The 19,417-nt window shown below is 44.3% G+C and overlaps 2 protein-coding genes across 2 annotated transcripts; both read left to right on the forward strand.

Moving 5' to 3' along the window:
• Positions 1 to 2,490: 2,490 nt before the first annotated feature.
• On the forward strand, positions 2,491 to 7,029 carry LOC133386147 (olfactory receptor 51L1-like). Its single transcript, XM_061629751.1, has 2 exons — positions 2,491 to 3,424; positions 6,854 to 7,029. Exons 1-2 carry the CDS (start codon positions 2,491 to 2,493, stop codon positions 7,027 to 7,029), a joined length of 1,110 nt encoding a protein of 369 aa, XP_061485735.1.
• Positions 7,030 to 8,986: 1,957 nt separating this feature from the next.
• LOC133386148 (olfactory receptor 51G2-like) lies at positions 8,987 to 9,946 on the forward strand. The gene has a single exon (XM_061629753.1). It carries the CDS (start codon positions 8,987 to 8,989, stop codon positions 9,944 to 9,946), a length of 960 nt encoding a protein of 319 aa, XP_061485737.1.
• Positions 9,947 to 19,417: the final 9,471 nt, after the last annotated feature.

Below are 19,417 nucleotides of genomic sequence, written 5' to 3' on the forward strand. Positions count from 1 at the left end.
AAAAATACAATATAAAAGACATCAAGAATACCCTTAAAGGCAAACCTGATGTGCACTTTTTGAAACCATACAAGAGCCAAACGGAGCCATCCTTTGGAATTCACCGTTCTCCACATTTCGCAATGCAGCCCTCCAGCTAAGTCATGGGTGCAGAAATGCATATATTGGGGTAAAGTATGCACATATATGTGTACATTAGTGAAAATAACATTCAAAAATGCACCGTAAGGCATATTATGTGCATATTATGTAAATTTGCTTACAAAAATGTGTATATTAGGAGAGATTCAAACTAGAATGCTGAGGAATTTTCATGAGGACTATAAAAACAATTATTTGCAAATTGATATGGAAACTATTGAAAAAAGGCAAAACTGAGAGGAACCAAAACTGACGTGTTTGCCCATCTCTACCAGCCTGTGGTTTTCCTAGAGGCTTCTGGCTGGCCCCTGTAGGGAAGGATGATGGACAAAATGGGCCCACCTTGGTCTGTTTCATCAGGTTTCTGCTTACATTCCCATCTCTCCACAAACCTTACAACAGGGTCTGGAACAGGAGCGAACTGTATGTCAAACACACAAGCAAGCCAACAGCAAACTCCACCTAAAGGGATCACAGTGCCCCACCATCAGATCAGCTGGATGACTCCGCTGAATGAGGCTCGCAGCCAGAATGAGGCTTAGCTTTGGCACGGAGCCAGGATTATCCCGGTCGCTCTCTGGTCTTATATTTCATGTACCTCACACTTCAGTAGCAATGTGCTGCCCATGCAAACCACCCATGACCAGACACAGCCAGAATCCAGGGGGTGGTGGTATCTATCTACCAGTGTGCAGGAGGGAGGGACACTACGGTCAATGCTATGAGGATCTGAAGAAATTAAATGTTGCCTGGAGTGGAGTCACCATCTCCTCCTTGTCTCTCTTTGCTTCCAGCTCTTCCTCATTCAGCTCTCCTTCATGCAAAACAGGGCTCGTGGTGCTGTGTAGTGGTTATTCACTAACCATTGCACCAGGTCACCAGGTGGAACCCAGCTCTCTCAATAATGAGAAATATCCTAGACCTGTGGCCCTCCAGATGTTGCCGGACTCCAAAAATCTCTGACCATTGTCCAAGCTGGCTACTGGGACTGAGGAGAGTTGGAGCCCAACAACATCTGGAGGGCAACTGAATCTGCCCCCGTGCCACGGACAGTAGATTAAAAAACAGGTGAACGAGAACAAAATTAACTCTGGGATAGTAAAAGCATGCCTTCTGCTTATTAGGACCACACTAGTGGTATGTAGGCTTTTGAGCTATTTGTCAAGCTGGATGCTAACAGAGAGGAAGAGAATGGGTTGCATTTAACTAACTTTTACTCAGAGTAGACCCATCACAATTAATGGCAATGACTAACTTAGGTCTACCAATTTCAGTGGGTCTGCCCTGAGTAAAAGTTAGTTGAATACAACCCAGCGTTTTGGGTGAAAAAGCTAGGGCTCAGCCTCATATTGGTGATGGAAAAAAAGTTGCAGACAAATTAGACTGAGCTTGTGAAGAAGATCATAAACTACAGAGAGGTATACTGGGAAGGACCGAGAAGCAATGGAGCCTCCTTCTTTGGAAATAAACAGACCTCCTCTAGTATCCAAGTATTCCTGATCCAAGCATCCACCAAGATGTTCTTCAGATCCAAAAGGCTCTTTCAAGCTCTGCTAGTTCATTCCCTAAGGCTGCTCCTTGGGACAACAGCAGCTGCAGGCTAAGCATACGCCATCCTTGGAGATTCCCCTTAAGGGATTCCCCAGATCTGAGAAAACCTTTTCCCTTCCAAAGCTGCCTGGAACAACATCTGTGTGGCTGCAGTCAGTGTCAGACTGGCACTCCCAGAGCTGTAGGAAGGGCCTCTGTACAGTGCCAGAGCCTCAGTGATCAGCAGGATAGCTGGATTATTCCATACAACCCAGAGACACCATGCAATACATAGCATATCTCCCAACACACCTGCCAACTCTCTGGGCATGAAGGCTCACTGTTTTTCTGTGCGGTAAAGGTAAGCAAAGTGCACAATGAGGGTGCCTGGAGAAACTTGTCCTCTTTTCCCAAAAGGCAGGGAAGGGGAACTACCAGAGATCCCCAAGCTGGTTAAGTCTGGCGCCATTGACTCAATGTTACCCTAGACTTGACATGATGCAGGAGATCCATCTCTTGCAGGTTTTTAAAATGTTCATTGCGGTTGTGAGAGGCCGACTCAGACTGAGAGTGCAATGCTGGGGGAGAGTCAACATGATTACAGATTTTGAATTGCAAGATGTTTTTCTCTCATGCAGCCTTGTTCACTACAGTGGACTAGATGAACGTTTAGCCTGATCCAACAGGACCTTTCTAATGCTCTTAATGCCATTATGGGTTAATGGACAGCTGTTGGGTTACCGTAATACAATGAATTTAAAGTTGTTGCTTTCTAAAAAAACCTCCCTCTATAACTAGGTCCCAACTGGATCCCAAATCATGTCCACTTTGAACAACAGCAGTGACTTCAGTCACCCGACCTTCAAGTTGATGGGATTCACTGGGATGGAGGTGTATCATCTCTGGATCTCCATCCCATTCTTCTCTATCTATCTCATTGCACTGTTGGGTAACAGCACCATCCTCTTTGTCATCAAGACCAACCCAAGCCTTCATGAACCCATGTATATTTTCCTTGCCATGTTGGCCATCACAGACTTGGTCTTGTCTGTCTCCACATTGCCAACGGTGCTGGGCCTCTTCTGGTTCAACATGAGAGAAATTGGCTTTAACGCCTGTGCCACACAGCTCTTATTTATCCACACCTTCTCCTTCATGGAGTCCTCAGTGCTGTTGGCCATGGCCTTTGAGCGCTATGTGGGTATCTGCAACCCATTGAGATACAACAGCATCTTGACAAATTCAGTGTTGGCCAAGATTGGCCTGGCCGTTGCTGCAAGGAGTACAGGCATTGTGTTTCCAACACCGTGGCTACTCAGGAGGTACACATACTCCAGAAGCAACCTGCTTTCCCACTCTTTCTGCCTACATCAAGATGTACTGAAGCTTTCCTGCTCTGACTCCAGAGTAAGCAGCACCTATGGCTTGTGTGTTGTCCTTTGCACAGTGGTTATTGACTCTCTGCTCATTCTCTTGTCATACGTGAAGACCATTAAGACCATCACAGTCATTGCCTCTAGGGAAGAGCAACTCAAGGCTTTCCACACTTGCATGTCCCACATCTGTGTTGTCTTGATCTTCTTTATTCCTGTGATTGGGGTGTCAATGATACACCGATTTGGTAGGCACATTTCTCCCATTGCACACATTCTCATGGCTGATGTCTACCTCCTCATACCACCTGTCCTTAATCCCATTGTGTACAGTGTGAAAACTCAACCAATCCGGAAGGGCATCCTGGGGCATTCAGAAAGTAAAGGACTATCCACTTATGATGACTTTGCACTCCAGATTTCCACCAAGAATTGTTCAACTAGGCTGATTTTATGGTTTGTTTACTTGTTGTCTGGTTTTTTTTTAATTTCTGGCCATTATCCTTAAGGTGGTGCATAGGAAAAAATAAAAACAATCAAAATTTCAAACAACAGTTTAAAAATGCATGCGCTGAATGTTCTGGAAGGAAAATAGAGACTTTTTTTATTGATGCTGGACTAAGCATTAAAAGTTTTGGAAATCCTGAAGCACAGAAAAATCCCGTTTTGGGGGCATTCTGGGGAAAAAATGAAAATTTTGAGTAAATTAAGATGTACACAATACTTACTATCTTATCCATTCTTATTTTCCTGCTTTAACAACATCAAATGCATTATTTATAACTTAGAATATGAAATTATACTACTTGACACATTGATTAAATTTACAGAGCGGTCATACCCACTCTGTTTAGTGGCACCTACCTAGATAAGTACACATAGCAGTGCAGCCTCAGAAGTACTAATGCAGTTCTGTACAAGCAAAATTGTGAACGCCCATTACGAAAGAGAAGGCTGCAAAGTGCTGCACCCTATGCTAGCCAGAGTTTCTGTATCATAGTCTTTGAAAGAAGAGGTGAAAAGCTTCACCGCAAGGAAGACTCTGGGTCAACAGGGCATCAGATACAAAATACTTGCTTCTAGTATCCCCAGATTAGCTGAAAGGTCACCAGAGGAGGAGAAGCAGCAATTCATGAACAATAAAGGCTCTGCATGCTCCTCTCATGAAGATGGTAGTATCCATCTTTAGGTGCAGAAATGCAACGTGGATTTGAGTGTTGTATCAGATTTATTTATTTATTAAATTTATTTCCCACCCTTCCACACAGAAGGAGCCCGTTATCATTCTCTAATGCTGGATTATTATTTTACATAAAAATCTTCATAATTTTGTCTGAGTAAAACCTTCTCTTTATGAAAGCATTTCACTCATAAGAACATAAGAACATAAGAAGAGCCTGCTGGATCAGGCCAGTGGCCCGTCTAGTCCAGCATCCTGTTCTCACAGTGGCCAACCAGGTGCCTGGAGGAAGCCCGCAAGCAGGACCCGAGTACAAGAACACTCTCCCCTCCTGAGGCTTCCGGCAACTGGTTTTCAGAAGCATGCTGCCTCTGACTAGGGTGGCAGAGCACAGCCATCATGGCTAGTAGGCATTGATAGCCCTGTCCTCCATGAATTTGTCTAATCTTCTTTTAAAGCCATCCAAGCTTTTTCACACACCCCTTAAAAGGGTCAACGAAGTGGACTTGGTTGAACATTTGCAGGCATGCACTACTGAGGAAGTCCTGCTTCTAGTTGGCCCCAATCCAGATTCAAAAGGTGGCACATTATTGCCTATGTCCACTATGTGCAATGTAACTGTTGCCCAAGGAATTGGCTGGCTAGCGCCAATGCTGTAGAGGCTGTAGAGGCTCCAGCTGAATACATCTGTTTCACGGGCAAATTTGTTGGCAGTTATAACTTGAAATATCACACTACTGAGATGGGTTTTAGTTTTAGCTTTTTGTATGGAGATTTTCATTTGTATTTGTACTTGTAATCTGCAGTTTGGTTTGGGAATGAAGGGTGGGATACAAGCCTGGGAAATAAATGAATAAATAATAGTGGGGAAACTCTGGTACCCTAGTGGGCAGAAAGATGGATCTGCTCATTCCAGTAGGGAAAACAGGTCTTGGGGGGCATGATATTATATACCTGAATCAGTTCCCTCCATTGAAATGAATGGGTCATCTCTTTAATGAGGGGTCTGAGTGCAGATTGGAATGGATGCAAGACACTGCACTAGGGCAAAGAGTCTCAAAAGCAATTCATTGGAGTGCCCAATTCACCTCCCAGAAGATGCCCAGGAGGCACTTCCAAAAAAAGTCACAAAAATGTCAATTTTCTCAATTCCATTTCCTGAGAGCCACCCAACTCTACTGCTAGTTTGTCTCTAGCACAGGCTGGGGCATCTGCCTCGGAGCAGATCTTTTAGTGAGGCAACATCCCAGCCTGCTGGATGGGGAGCCTACCACTGCAGAGTATTTCGTGCTGCAAGTGTTATAAAATTATGCCAGGGAAGACAGATCTATGAAGCAAACAAATTTTATTTAACACTGTGCAATAATTGATCTCAACATGGCTGTTGCCCCAAGATTTCAGTTCTCTACTAATGTTTCCAGAATGGCTTCCCTTCATGCATCAGCTCTTGGGACACTTCCATTCTTGTTATCATTACCTACTTAGAAATATATACCAGCATCTTCTCCTTGAATTATCTGCATTTATAGCTACTAGCTGTGGTGGCCATTCTCTACCGTGAAACGTTTTTAAAAAAGAAATAAAGAAAGGAGGCAGACCTCAGACCACCTCCAGGACTGAAAAGTCTCAAAGGGCAGCGTTGGAACACCCATGCCCTACCTGTTTATGGGGCAAAAGGGAAGTCTTTCACTTTGCATTGAAGTTGCAATTTACATTCTCTTAGACATTCTGTGGCTTTCTGGTCATATTATCCCTCTAGAGGTTTGCTTCTTAAGTTAGGATTGACTGCATTTTACTGCCCAAGCTGGGTAAGGCAACTGGATCGTACTCCTGTGCCACTTACACATGCAGACTAGGATGTCAGTTCTGCACACGACTTTCTTCATCTAGTCAAAGAACTAGGCAAAGCAAGTTATTATAAACCCAGCATTCATAGGAAGATGGGCAGCATTTCAAATAATACTGCATCTAAAATACAAGTTTAAGGCTGCAATGATATCCCTGTTTACCTGGGAGTAAGGATGGGTGAGAAATTAGGTTCAGTCTGCATTTAAAGTTGGATTTATCAAATCACACTTTGTGAAACAATATGAGAACCGAGACCCAGCCATCCTTCCAAATTCACACTTATCTGAATTTTGCAATACAGGTCTCCAGCCGAACGACGTTGACAAAATGCATATATTAGGGGAAAGTGTGCATAAAAATGGATATATAAATGAAGATAACACAAAATGCATTATATTAGGATAAATTGCTTGCAAAAATGTGTACATTAGTCAAAATGGAATGCAAAGATGTATTTATTAGGAAAAATTCTCACTAAAATACTGAAGAATTTTCATGAGGATTTTTTTTAAAAAAATCACAAACTGCTGCAGAGACGTGGAGAAGCGAATTTGCCATCAGAAAAAGGAGAAGCTGAGAAGCGAAAGTGACCATCGTTCCATCCTTGCCTGAGAGTAAGGCACATTCAACTCAATGGGACTTGCTTCTGAGTAGACATGCACAGGATTGTACTGTAAAATAAATAAAATATATTCAGAGCACATGCCATGAGCACATGAGACGTGTTGGTACCAACAGCAGCTCCTTCTCCACCTCTCCTCTCCTCTCCTCTCCTCTCCAGCCACTTGGCCACACATGGAGGCCGTGCAGAATGTTGCTGGGCTCCCAGCGATTTGTGTCAGGCGTCACAGACAATTAACCTGGCCATTTGGCAGTCCCCAGGGGCAGCTGCAGCTGATGCAAGCTCTTCCCAGGACAGCCTCACAGGGGCATATAAAAGCTCTTGTGCTTCGGTAGCATGGCAGGCAAGTGCTCATGGCCATCAACTAGAGGATGGCTGCCTTATTATGGAGCTTCAGAAAGCTGACGGAAGGCACCAAATGACCACCTAAATCAACCTGCTTTGAATCCTCTACCTGAAGGCCTTTTGGGTGAGTTGCATTTCCTTTATGCTGCACCATGGCGCATATACCTGGTTAAGGAGAGAGAGAGAGAGATGAGCTGCTCAAGCTCCTCACAGCTTGTAGTAGCAGCCTTTGCCAGTCTGGTACCCTCCAGATATTTTGGACTACAAAGGTTCTCAAAAAGTTTAATGTGGAGGATTGGGCTTGGCAGATCAGTGCCATGGGTTTAAAAGCCTCCCCTCCTTGCACTGTACAAGGATGTTTCATCAAGAAGAAGGGAAGGGAAAGGTCCCATTTTCCCTTTCATGCTCTCCAGAACTCAGCCCTATACTATATAGGAAGAAGATGCTGAGGTTTGCAGTTGGTATCCATCTCAATAAAGCACAGTGAAACATAGCAGAAAAGAGAAAGGCCTGGGGAAGGCAGAGGAGAGTATGAAGGTGCCATACAACGCACCCCTGCTCCTGAAATGCTACCCACCAAGAGGCCTAAAGAGCACTACAAGGATTCTGAAGTCCTGAACTGGAGCACTTTTTGAAGGGGAGGATGAGGATGCATTGGAACATTTTTCTGACTGCTGAAACATCTATGTTTGCCCTGAGGAGGCTTGGGCAACTCACCTCCCTGCTAATCGACCTCTCAAGGGTGTCATCATGAGTAGGGATGGTGGTGGAATCCACAGCAAGTGGCTCCAGGCACCCATTTCCCCCATTTCTTCCCATTCTCATGATATCAGGACTGTATTCTCCACTTCAGAACACCTAGTTAATTTGGCAATACCAGTTTTTTAAAAATTAAGCTGCTGAACCCTACAGAATTAATAACATTCTCATGTAACTACTTTGGTGGCTGTTATTCTAGTTTATGTAACGATTAATTTTTCATTTTTATTCCTTAGTTCATTTCTTCGATGCCTTTTTTCCTCAGACAGACAGAGAGAAGACCAAGTGCATTTGCACATGCTCTAAGACCCCTGTCATGCTGAGGTGATGATGGGCTGGGGAAAATCGAAACAAAAGGGGAAAATATGATTATCCTATTTTGGAGGGATCCTTGCTGCTTCTGAGCAGCTGCAGCACTGCTTACATTCCTGTCATGTCTACACAGAATTTAAGTCCTCTTGAATTCAATGGGGCCTACTCCCAGGTAAATGAGGCTTGGATTCCAGAGCAGGACGGGAAGGCAGGGATGCTTTTGACACTTTATTAACGAAAGTGTTGGTTAACAGTTGGTTAACTTGCAACACATATTTCTGAATGAAGTAGTTACATTCAGGAAGAAAGTAATGTTGCTGTAGCAAAAAGCAAACATGGTGACGTTAATAGTTATGTGACGACCTGTCATTGAAAAAAAGTAAGAAATGAGAAATTTTCCCTTCTGCGAGTGCTTTGATGGAGTTCTCCAACCAAACATTATGTACAAAAATGCATATATTTGGGGAAAATGTATTATGTTAAAGTATATTAGTGAAATAAACATACAAAAATTCATTTATAATAGGGAAAATTGCTGGCAAAACTGTGCTGATTAGGAGACATTTCTCCTAAAATACTGATGAATTTTCATGAGGATTTTTTTTTTTACATTGCAAATTGCTGCAGAAATGTGGACAGCTGAATATAAGACTGGAAAAATGAGAAACTGGGAGAACCAAAACTGACTGATTTGTCCCTCCCTGATAAGGAGACATGCCACTGCTACATTGGTGGAATGGCCGTTGTATCCTATCCATACATAGGCTGGGATGGGAAGGGAAGAGAAAACATACCACTTAGGAAAATAAAAGATGCTTCTTTTTCTTTAAATAGGGAGCAGCAAAAAACACAGGAGAAAGATCTTGGAAGAACATAATGTCCTTCAACCACTCAGTGATTGGCCCTCCGGTTTTCCTCCTGACAGGGTTTCCTGGGCTAGAAAAACACCACATCTGGCTCTCCATCCCCGTCTGCTCCGTGTACCTCGTGGCCATCGCAGGGAACTGCACCATCCTCTTCATCATCAAGAAGGACCAAGCCCTCCATGAGCCCATGTACTATTTCCTCTCCATGCTGGCCCTCTCAGACCTCGGCTTGTCAATCACCACTTTGCCCACCATGCTGAGTGTCCTGTGGCTCAACCACCGTGTGATCCACTTCAGCGCCTGCCTGATCCAGATGTACTTCATCCACACCTTGTCTATTGCTGAGTCAGGCATTCTGCTGGCCATGGCCTTCGATCGCTTGGTGGCCATCCGGAACCCCCTGCGGTACATGACGATCTTGACCAACAAAACCATTATCAAGATTGGGGTGGGGGTTGCCATTCGGGCTGCCTTCCTCGTTTTCCCAGCTTCTTTCCTCTTAAAGAGGTTGCACTATGGGACTAAAAATGTGCTCTCATATTCCTTCTGTGTGCACCAAGATATTATGAAAGCTGCCCGTTCAGATAGAAGAATCAGCAGCATTTATGGCTTGGTGGTGATGCTCTCATCCACAGCTGTGGATTCACTGTTGCTTGTCCTGTCATACTTCCTGATCCTCAAAACTGTGCTGGGGGTTGCCTCCAAGGAGGAGCGCTTCAAGGCACTGAGCACCTGTGTCTCCCACATCTCTGCTGTCCTCAGTTTCTACATCCCCATGCTTGGCCTGACTATGATCCACCGGTATGGGAAGCATGCACCCCCCATCCTTTACATTCTCATTGCCAACACCTATCTGCTGGTGCCGCCTCTGATGAACCCCATCGTGTACAGTGTGAAGACCAAGCAGATCCGCACACGAATCATCTTGAAGCTCCAGAAGAGGGAAAAGACAATTAAGGCCTCGTGGTGATGGGGTCCCAGCAGCTAAACAAATAGGGCAATACGTTACTTCCATCAGCCATTCCTGTAGCTCCAGAAGATCAGGCCCAAGCGAGGAGGAGGAGGAGGAGGATTAAGTGACATTTTTGTTGGAAGAAGAGCGTTTTTGCGCTGAGGCTTGTGTGTATAGAGCTGTGTGATTCTGTTTGGTGCTGATATGATTGACTGTGTGGATCTGAATATGGTGATTGTGTTGGTGTGGAGGCTTAGGAATGGGAGGAGACGGAAGGCCCACTATCAACTGCAAATGAACTAACCCACGTTGTGGGCAGGAGAGATGTGGGTTATTTTATTTTATTTTATTTTAATTTCATTTTTTATTTAATTCTTATTTTTATTTTTATTATATTTTTATTGTATTTTTACTATTTCATTTTATTTTATTTTTATTTTTATTTACTGCCACCTAGGAGTAGGCCTGCCTGTTGGCGAATAGGAGGGAGCTATGTGTAGATCGGAGGGGATTAGTGTGGGGAGGGTGGAGGGCCACAATATTCAAAGGCTAGGCGGCAGACTCTGGAGGGGCGTGGGTAGCAGGCCAAGCAGGCATCGGGGAACTAGGGATAGATGCTTAATATCCATCCCTTGTTCTGGGCCTGTTTACCACCAGAAGATAACTGGGGGAAGCAGAACCCCATCCAATCTTCGACTGCTGTTGTGCAACGCCAGGTCTGTGGTACAGAAAACATCACTCATCCAGGATATGATCCTGGATGAGGACGCAGACCTGGTATGTATTACGGAGACATGGCTGGACGAGGCCTCAGCTCCTATACTTGAGGCCATGTGTCCAGCCGGTTTCCGATATGCACAGCAGCCGAGGATTGGTAGGCGGGGAGGGGGAGTGGCAGTTATATACCGGGAATCTTTGTGTTTCGCCAGACCCCCTCTCCACAAGACCAAGTTTGTTGACTGCATGTACTGGAGGTTGGGCCCAAAGGGCAGTCTAGGGATCCTGCTTGTGTAGCGCCCACCCCGCAACACAGCAGACTCCCTGACTGAGGTGCTCGAGGTGGTCTCGGCTGTGCGATTGCTCTCCCCCAATCTTGTGGTGATGGGGGATTTCAACGTACATGTCGAGGCTGTCCTCACAGGAGCCCCTCGGGATTTCTTGGAAACCATGACTTCCTGGGATCTGCACCTTAGTAATATAGGGCCTACCCATGTAGCCGGTCATGCTCTCGACCTTGTGTTTGTCTCGGGAGGGGAGGATAGTGCTCTGAAAATGGGGGTGAATTCTTCTAACCCCATGTCATGGTCAGATCACTATCTGGTGAATATAGATCTCTCAATGCCACACGCCCTCCGCAGGGGACAAGGACCTATTAGAATGGTCCGCCCCAGACGCCTGATGGAGCCTAAAGGATTCCTGAATGCGCTGGGGGATATGGAGCTGACTGAAGGTCGCCCGGTCGAATCCCTGGTGATGGAGTGGAATGAGGAGATCACCAGGGTGGTGTACCGGGTGGCACCGAAACGTCCTCTCCCCCTGAATAGAACTCAGACAGCACCTTGGTATACACCACGGTTGCGGGGTCTGAGACAGGAGGTGAGACGACTTGAGCGCCGGTGGCGGAAATTTCGCACTGAAGACAATCGGACACGGGTTAGAGCAGCAGTAGCTGCCTACCAGGTGGCAACAAAGGCAGCAAAGAGAAATTTCTTTGCTGCCTCTATTGCATCGGCAGAGTGCTGTCCCAGGAGATTGTTCCAAGTGGTCCGAAGCCTGGTCAGTCCCGTTGCTCAGGAACCCATGGAACATTCTAAAATCTCCTGTGATACTTTTGCTAAACACTTTGCCGATAAAATCGAGTGCCTGAAGAGCACGCTTCCGCTCGCCGTGGAGGCAGGAAGTGGGCCAGAGTCGGCCAGTTGCATTCCGGTCTGTTGGGATCGGTTTCAGCCTCTTCTCTCTGAGGAAGTGGACAAGGTGCTCTGTACTGTGAAGCCAACCACCTGTCTGGTTGATCCTTGCCCATCATGGCTCATCATGAGCTGTAAAGAGAGACTGGGCGAAGGGATCAAGGCGGTGGTGAATGCATGCTTGCAAGAGGGTGCAGTGCCATCAGCCCTCAAGGAAGCGGTAATAAAGCCCATCTTAAAAAAACCGTCCTTGGATCCCCAAGAGTTAAACAACTTTCGCCCAGTCTCTAATTTACCATTCTTGGGCAAGGTGATTGAGAGGGTGGTGGCTGCGCAATTACAGACACACTTGGAGGAAACGGATTATTTAGATCCATACCAATCGGGTTTTAGGACTGGTCATGGAACGGAAACAGCCTTGGTCGCTCTGGTAGATGATATGCGGAGGGCATTGGATAGGGGTGAATACACTTTCCTTGTCCTCCTGGAGCTCTCAGCGGCTTTCGATACCGTTGACCACGGTATCCTTTTAAATCGCCTAGAGGGATTAGGAATAGGAGGCACTGTCCTGCAGTGGTTCCATTCCTATCTCTCGGATAGGCAGCAACGGGTGGCGTTGGGAGATGAGGTTTCAGACCCTTGGCCTCTTCATTGTGGAGTGCCACAGGGCTCTATCCTCTCTCCCATGCTATTCAACATCTATGTGAAACCGCTGGGAGCAATCATCAGGAGTTTTGGGTTGCAGTGCCATCAGTATGCAGATGACACTCAGCTCTATCTCTCCTTTAAGTCCTCACCGGAGTTGGCTGTGAATACCATGTCCAAGTGCCTAGAATCCGTAAGTGGATGGATGGGAGAGAATAGGCTGAAGCTGAACCCCGACAAGACTGAGGTATTACTTGTGGGAGATAAAAGGAAATTGGGAATTACTGACCTGATGCTTGATGGGGTAAGTTTACCCCTGAAGGACCAGGTCCGCAGTCTTGGGGTCATCCTTGACTCCCAGCTGTCCATGGAGACTCAGATTACAGCAGTGAGCCGGGCAGCTTGGTATCAATTGCATCTGGTACGGAGACTGCGTCCCTATCTTCCTGTTCACCTGCTCCCTCAGGTGATACATGCCCTGGTCTCCTCTCGCCTAGACTACTGCAATGCACTCTACGTGGGGTTACCCTTGAAAACGGTCCGGAAATTACAGCTGGTACAGAATGCGGCGGCACGCTTGATTACGCATAGCCGTCGCTGGGATCATATCACCCCAGTGTTATTAGATCTTCACTGGTTACCAGTTGTCTACCGGGCCCAGTTCACGGTGTTGGTGTTGACCTTTAAAACCCTATACGGTTTCGGCCCAGTATATCTCAAGGAACGCCTCCAGAATCACCGATTGTGCCGCCTGACGAGATCAGCCTCCCAAGACCTTCTCTGGGTCCCACCTGTGAGAACAGCTAGGCTGGTGCGGACCAGAGAGAGGGCATTCTCGGTTGTGGCCCCCACCCTCTGGAACTCCCTCCCTTTCGATCTCAGACATGCTCCCTCCCTCTCCAGCTATCACCGAGCCCTGAAGACCTGGCTGTTCAGGCAGGCCTACAAGATTGGGACAGATTAATTTTATGTTATAATTGAATTAATGGATGGTTTTCTAGTTTAAATTTGACTATGTTGATATGTATATGCATTGTTTTACTCTTGTTGTTCGTCGCCTAGAGTGTCCCTAACCCGGACAGATAGGCGGCTGAAAAATAAAATTTATTATTATTATTATTATTTATTATTACTTATCAGCAAGTGTCCCAGTGTTTGCAAGCAGGACTGAAGCAAGCAGGGATAGTGGGGCCCATCCTCATCTTAATCTTAAACATAAGAACATAAGAACATAAGAAGAGCCTGCTGGATCAGGCCAGTGGCCCATCTAGTCCAGCATCCTGTTCTCACAGTGGCCAACCAGGTGCCTGGGGGAAGCCCGCAAGCAAGACCCGAGTGCAAGAACACTCTCCCCTCCTGAGGCTTCCGGCAACTGGTTTTCAGAAGCTCATTTAGCCTTCCTCGAGGCCCAGTAACTTCCCGTGAGGCAGAGGAAGGAGGCAAGCAGAGGGCCTTTTCTCCAGTAGAAAAGGTGTCCCCAGCACCAATTTCCTTCCTGCCAGTGATTACCAGTTCCCTCCCTGATGGGAACACACATCCTGCGAGGCCTGGAGGGCACCCAAGCCTGCCTCCTTCCCACCCCTCAAGGTTAGTTACTGGGCCTTGGAAAGGCAGGGGGGCTTCATGCGTGGTCTCCAAACTTTCTGTGAGAACTCTTGGGGCACAGGAAGGCAGGGAGCTGCCCTTATGCTAGGTCAGATAATTTGTCCATCTAGTCTACTGCTGCAGACTGGCAAAGACTCCAGCATCAGAGAAAGGTATTTCTCTCACATGATACATGATATTAATATATATTAATATTAATAACAATAAGAAAAACACCAACAATAGGGTGCTTGGGCACGTGTGCCACCCAGTCTGGCTTCAGGGAGCCACGAGTGGCTGACAAGAGAGGGCAGAAGCTGCGGGAGCCACTTGTGCTCTTGGAGCAAGATGGCGGTGGGGAGCTCCTTTCCAGAGAGAGGTTGCAGTTGCTGCATGAAAGCATGTAAGAGGAACCAGTGTTGTGGAAGATGCAACAGCCGAGGGCTGTGCTGTTGAACAGGAGCCCTCAGAGGATCATTCTGGGAGAGTTTTACTCATAATCCCAGTGCATTAAGAGCCACACCTGGAAGTGCATGCAAAGGCCTCATTCCCACATCACAGATTAGGGTAGCCCTTAGCCCCAGCCAGCATGGCCAATGGTAGGGAGGATGTAAAGTGTCATCCAGCAACATCCAGAGGCCGCCACTTTGGCTGCTCTGGTTTACCAACGAGCATAATGCCCCTGCTTTTACAGGAACAATAAACCGTGATTTTTGGCTTAGCGCAGTGGCAGTGAACCTCTGGCCCACAAAGTAAAGACACATCTGCAGAGGAACCAACAGAAGGCCATGCATTCCCCAACCCTCTTATAAAGCCTTAAATAATATTTGTGGAGTCCCATGATCTAAGACGACCTTTGCAATGCCTGGAGGGGCTACTGACTCCAGCTACAAAAGGAGCAACAGCTGAAGGGGCCAGAGACAGTTTTACCTGTGTTGAGTCTTGCAAGATTTGCTGCTCAGGATGCCTCTAGGCAACTCGGGTGGGATGCTCTTTAGGCGTTCTTTCTGGGGTCAAGATTTATTGACTTTTGTTCTTGGGACTATGGCTCTGTATTTTCATTGTTAAGACATTATGATGAAATGTGCGGGATTGCTTAATTTTATTGTATTGAGACCTTTTCATTAGTTCATTGTTTATGACTCTTGTTTTGATAATTATATATATATATATATATATATATATATATATATATATATATATATATATATATATTTGTAATTGTTAGAATGCCTTGTGTAATTTTTTGATGTTGTAATCTGCCTTGAGCATGGCTTTGCTATGGAAAGGCAGCATACAGATAGATGATGATAATGATGATTATAATAAGCCACCTTGAGTCTCATTTTTGGGGAAAAGGGGGATATAAATGAATAATAATATTCATCATCACTATCATCATCTATCTGTATGCTGCCTTTTGGGGAAAACAATTGACGTAGACAATAGAGTAGAAATGACCACTTTCCATTACAGATTATTGTGAGCCTTCCATACTCTCGCTCACACCAACCTTTGCTGCCATTAGAGGGGATGCAACTGGCGGAACGGAGAATACGTTGGTCTACTGACCTGTGTTCTGTCATCTCCCAACGCCTAGCCAGTAACCCTTTTCAAGCCCTTCGACAGGGTATTATGAACTCCGAAATGGATGCTCTAACAATATATCAAACTATTGTAAGTCAACTAAAACCCCTGTTAGTACAGAAAAAACAATGCATGGCTAACCGCCACCCAGGCAACAAATGGTTCGACCAAGAATGTAAGATAGCCAGGAGCCAGATGATGAATTATTCTCGGCAGGCCCTTAGAAACCCGGGGAACTACTCGCACTCACACTTAGTCACTCTGAGATCGCAATATAAGCTTTTATTAAAACAAAAGAAGGCCGCGTTTGCCAAAACACAATGGCAACGACTAAGCCTGGCTGTGTCAGAAAGGCGTGAAAGGCAGTTTTGGGACCTTGTTCCGCTTGGGATGGGAGTGTCCAGACCATTAATTTTTGGTCAAATATCAACTACGACTTGGCACTCTCATTTCAGTAAGCTCTATACATCTCCACCTGAGGATAATGAGCTCCCCCCTCCCCTGTTTGATAACTTAAATATGCCTCAGTGGCCCCTTGTGACCCCCTCCCAGATCAAAACTCTTATAACAGCTTTAAGCCCGGGCAAAGCGCCAGGTGAGGATATGTTACCACCAGAGATTTATAAAAACTTTCCAGACTGGTGGGCTCCCCTCTTGGCCAAGTTATTCAACCAGATTAATAGTATGGGTATAGTACCAGAGGGTTGGAAGCAGAGTATAGTCATCCCTATATACAAAAATGGAGACAAAAGCGACCCCAAAAACTACCGCCCAATTAGTCTTTTGGACATAGGATCTAAACTATACTCTTTTTTTTTTTTTTTCAATAATTTTTATTCAGATTTTCATAAAACATACAAGACAAAATCATAAAACATTCAAAGACAAAAAACAAAATCAAAAATAGTTAAACAAAAAGAAAAAAAGAAAAAAAAAAACAAAAATAAAAAATAAAGAGTAAAATATTGACTTCCCATTTGTCAAAGATCAAATCAGTTATAAGTCTATAATATATAACAATCCTGTCTCTTAAGTCATATTATAAAATCACTTTCCTCCAGTAGTTATCTTACTTAATCATCAAATCTCATAAACATTACTTTATTCTTTCCACAAAAAGTCAAAGAGAGGTTTCAATTCTTTAAGAAATATATCTATCAATTTTTTTTTCCAAATAAGCATATCGATTAATCCATCTCATTACTAATTATGATAATCTTATTGTCATAACCATAGTCAAAATAAACATTTCAATTAATCCATCACATCAGAATCTGTTAGGTTCAGTAATTTCAGTAGCCATTGTTCTATTATCCCTATTAGTTCCATTTTCCATCTTCCATCTTCAGTAGTCTTGTTAAGTCCAATAATTTCAGTATCCAATCTTCCATTATCAGTATTCCATAATAATCTTGCTGTCAAAGCCATAGTCATATAGTAAGAGTCTGATGGGAATTACCTCTATCCCAAATATTTTCTTGCCATCCATTCTGAATAGGTTGCTGAAATACTGCTGTAAAATCATATCTCTGTTCTTTTTTTCAAAATACACTGGGTCATCTCTTGAAAGTTTTTCCATTGTCACATGGCTGCAGTTAATTCCATAGATTTTCTCTATATTGGGCTCCATCACATCATTCCAGTCCAGAAGATTATCCATGCCATTGATAACTTTATCTCTAGAATCTTCATTAATTTCTTCAGAGATAACATTGAGTTCCAAACAATAGATTTTATTTCTAAAGTCCATAGACTCCAAATCTTGTTCCTGTTCCACGTTTGTTCCAATCTCCGGGATCTCCTCTCTCACAGGGACCCCTGTTCCAGTCTCCAGGGTCTCCTCTCTCACAGGGACCCCTGTTCCAGTCTCCAGGGTATCCTCTCTCACAAGGACCCCTATGTCTTTAATCTCCTGTGTCTCCAAACAATAAATTTTGTTTCTAAAGTCCATAGACTCCAAATCTTTTTCCTGTTCCACGTTTGTTCCAATCTCCGGGGTCTCCTCTCTCACAGGGACCCCTTCCAGGGTCACCTCTCTCACAGGGACCCCTATATCTTTAATCTCCTGCTTCATTTTACTCAATTCAATTTTCAGCTCCTTACAACCCTGTCGCAGGTTTTGTTTCGTTATCTCAATCTCATCCATTATTTTCTGAAACATAGTTATTTCCAGCTTCTCAGCCACTTTCTTAATTGCCATTTTAAAAAAAAAATATAGGAAAACCACTTCTTATTTCAGCAACAATTGGGTTAATACTCCAAACTTGGTGACATCACAGTATAAACAGAGCAGACAGCCTTATCTCTCCATAGTTAAGTAAACAAAATGCAGTTCCCAGGATCGAAACAATTAATGGCGGTCGTCAGAAAACAGATTCGTCAAAATAAAATAGACCAAAAGGAGAGTAGTCTCAGACAATATAATATTCTTCAAAATAAAAATCTGGAATAGAAATCCCTCTTCTGTGTATATCTTTAGAATGCAAATCCAGGACAGCTTTTTGCAACAAAAACAGAGATAAGCTATTAATTAGTGAGTAGCAGAGAGAAGTTATGGCTCCCCAGTGAGATGTCAAAAACCGATCAATCTGGCAAATCTCTTTTAAACAGCAACAATTTAAGTCAAGTAAAAGAAAAATATAGAAAGAAGGGTGCTTGCCTGTTAGTGCGTTCTCTCTTAGAAGATAAGATGAACGTTCGCTTTAACAGATAGAGCTTGTTGTTAAAAATCCGTCCCACCTTCGTCGGCTGGACCTCGTCCCATAAATTAATGAGATCTGGTCGTCCCAACAAAAATAGGCTTTGAGGTTAATCTCTTCGTTTCTCCCTACCCGGGAGAAGTTTAATCAGTCAAAAAAAGAAAAAATCTGACTGATATATCTGAATAAGCTTCTTTTGAGGCAGGAGCCCGTCTCAAAAGCAGGCACAGGCTAAGTCACCCTTCCCGGAAGTCAGCAACAGTCGGATCTAAACTATACTCTAAATACCTTCTGAACAAGCTAGAAGATTGGGAATCAGCTAATCAAATAATTTCCCCAGAACAAGTCGGCTTTAGGAAAGGTAATAGCCCCGTTGACCATTGCATGACCCTTCACTACTTAGCCAGACAATGCATAGCCGGCCCTACTAAACACCTATTTGTAGCCTTCGTCGATCTTGCCACGGCTTTTGATTCGATAGATAGGAGTTTAATGTGGGCCAAATTAACAAAAACCAACTTAGACAGACGACTCTTGGCCCTGATAAGAGAACTGCACACAAACACCAATGCCCGAGTTAGGGTGGGATTATCTGGCTCTCTAACAGACCCTATTGTCGCAAATAAGGGGGTGAAGCAGGGATGTCTACTGGCTCCATTCCTCTTTAATCTTTATTTAAATGACGTAGTTTTAGAACTATCGGATCCAGCCTTCTTTCCTCCTTCAATTGGATCCAGGAAAATATCTATATTACTATATGCGGATGATATGGTATTACTTTCTATTACCCGCAATGGATTAAAGAGGATGTTGTTAAGACTCAATGATTATTGTGCTAGGGGAAAGTTGCAGATCAACTATAAGAAGACAAAGGTGATGGTCTTTGGTAAAAGGCATGCTAAATTTAAATGGTCAATAGCAGGCAATATCTATGATTATATATGTGTGGATATATAAAAATTCCCCATTACATAGCAATTATTGTTATAGCTGAAGTCAGATAATTTTCTCAAAATGAATAGCAATGTATTTTTGTGGTGGTGAAAACATACTTACCCAACCTC

This window comes from Rhineura floridana, chromosome 5 (assembly GCF_030035675.1).
Source record: "Rhineura floridana isolate rRhiFlo1 chromosome 5, rRhiFlo1.hap2, whole genome shotgun sequence".
Taxonomy (NCBI): Eukaryota; Metazoa; Chordata; class Lepidosauria; order Squamata; family Rhineuridae; genus Rhineura; species Rhineura floridana.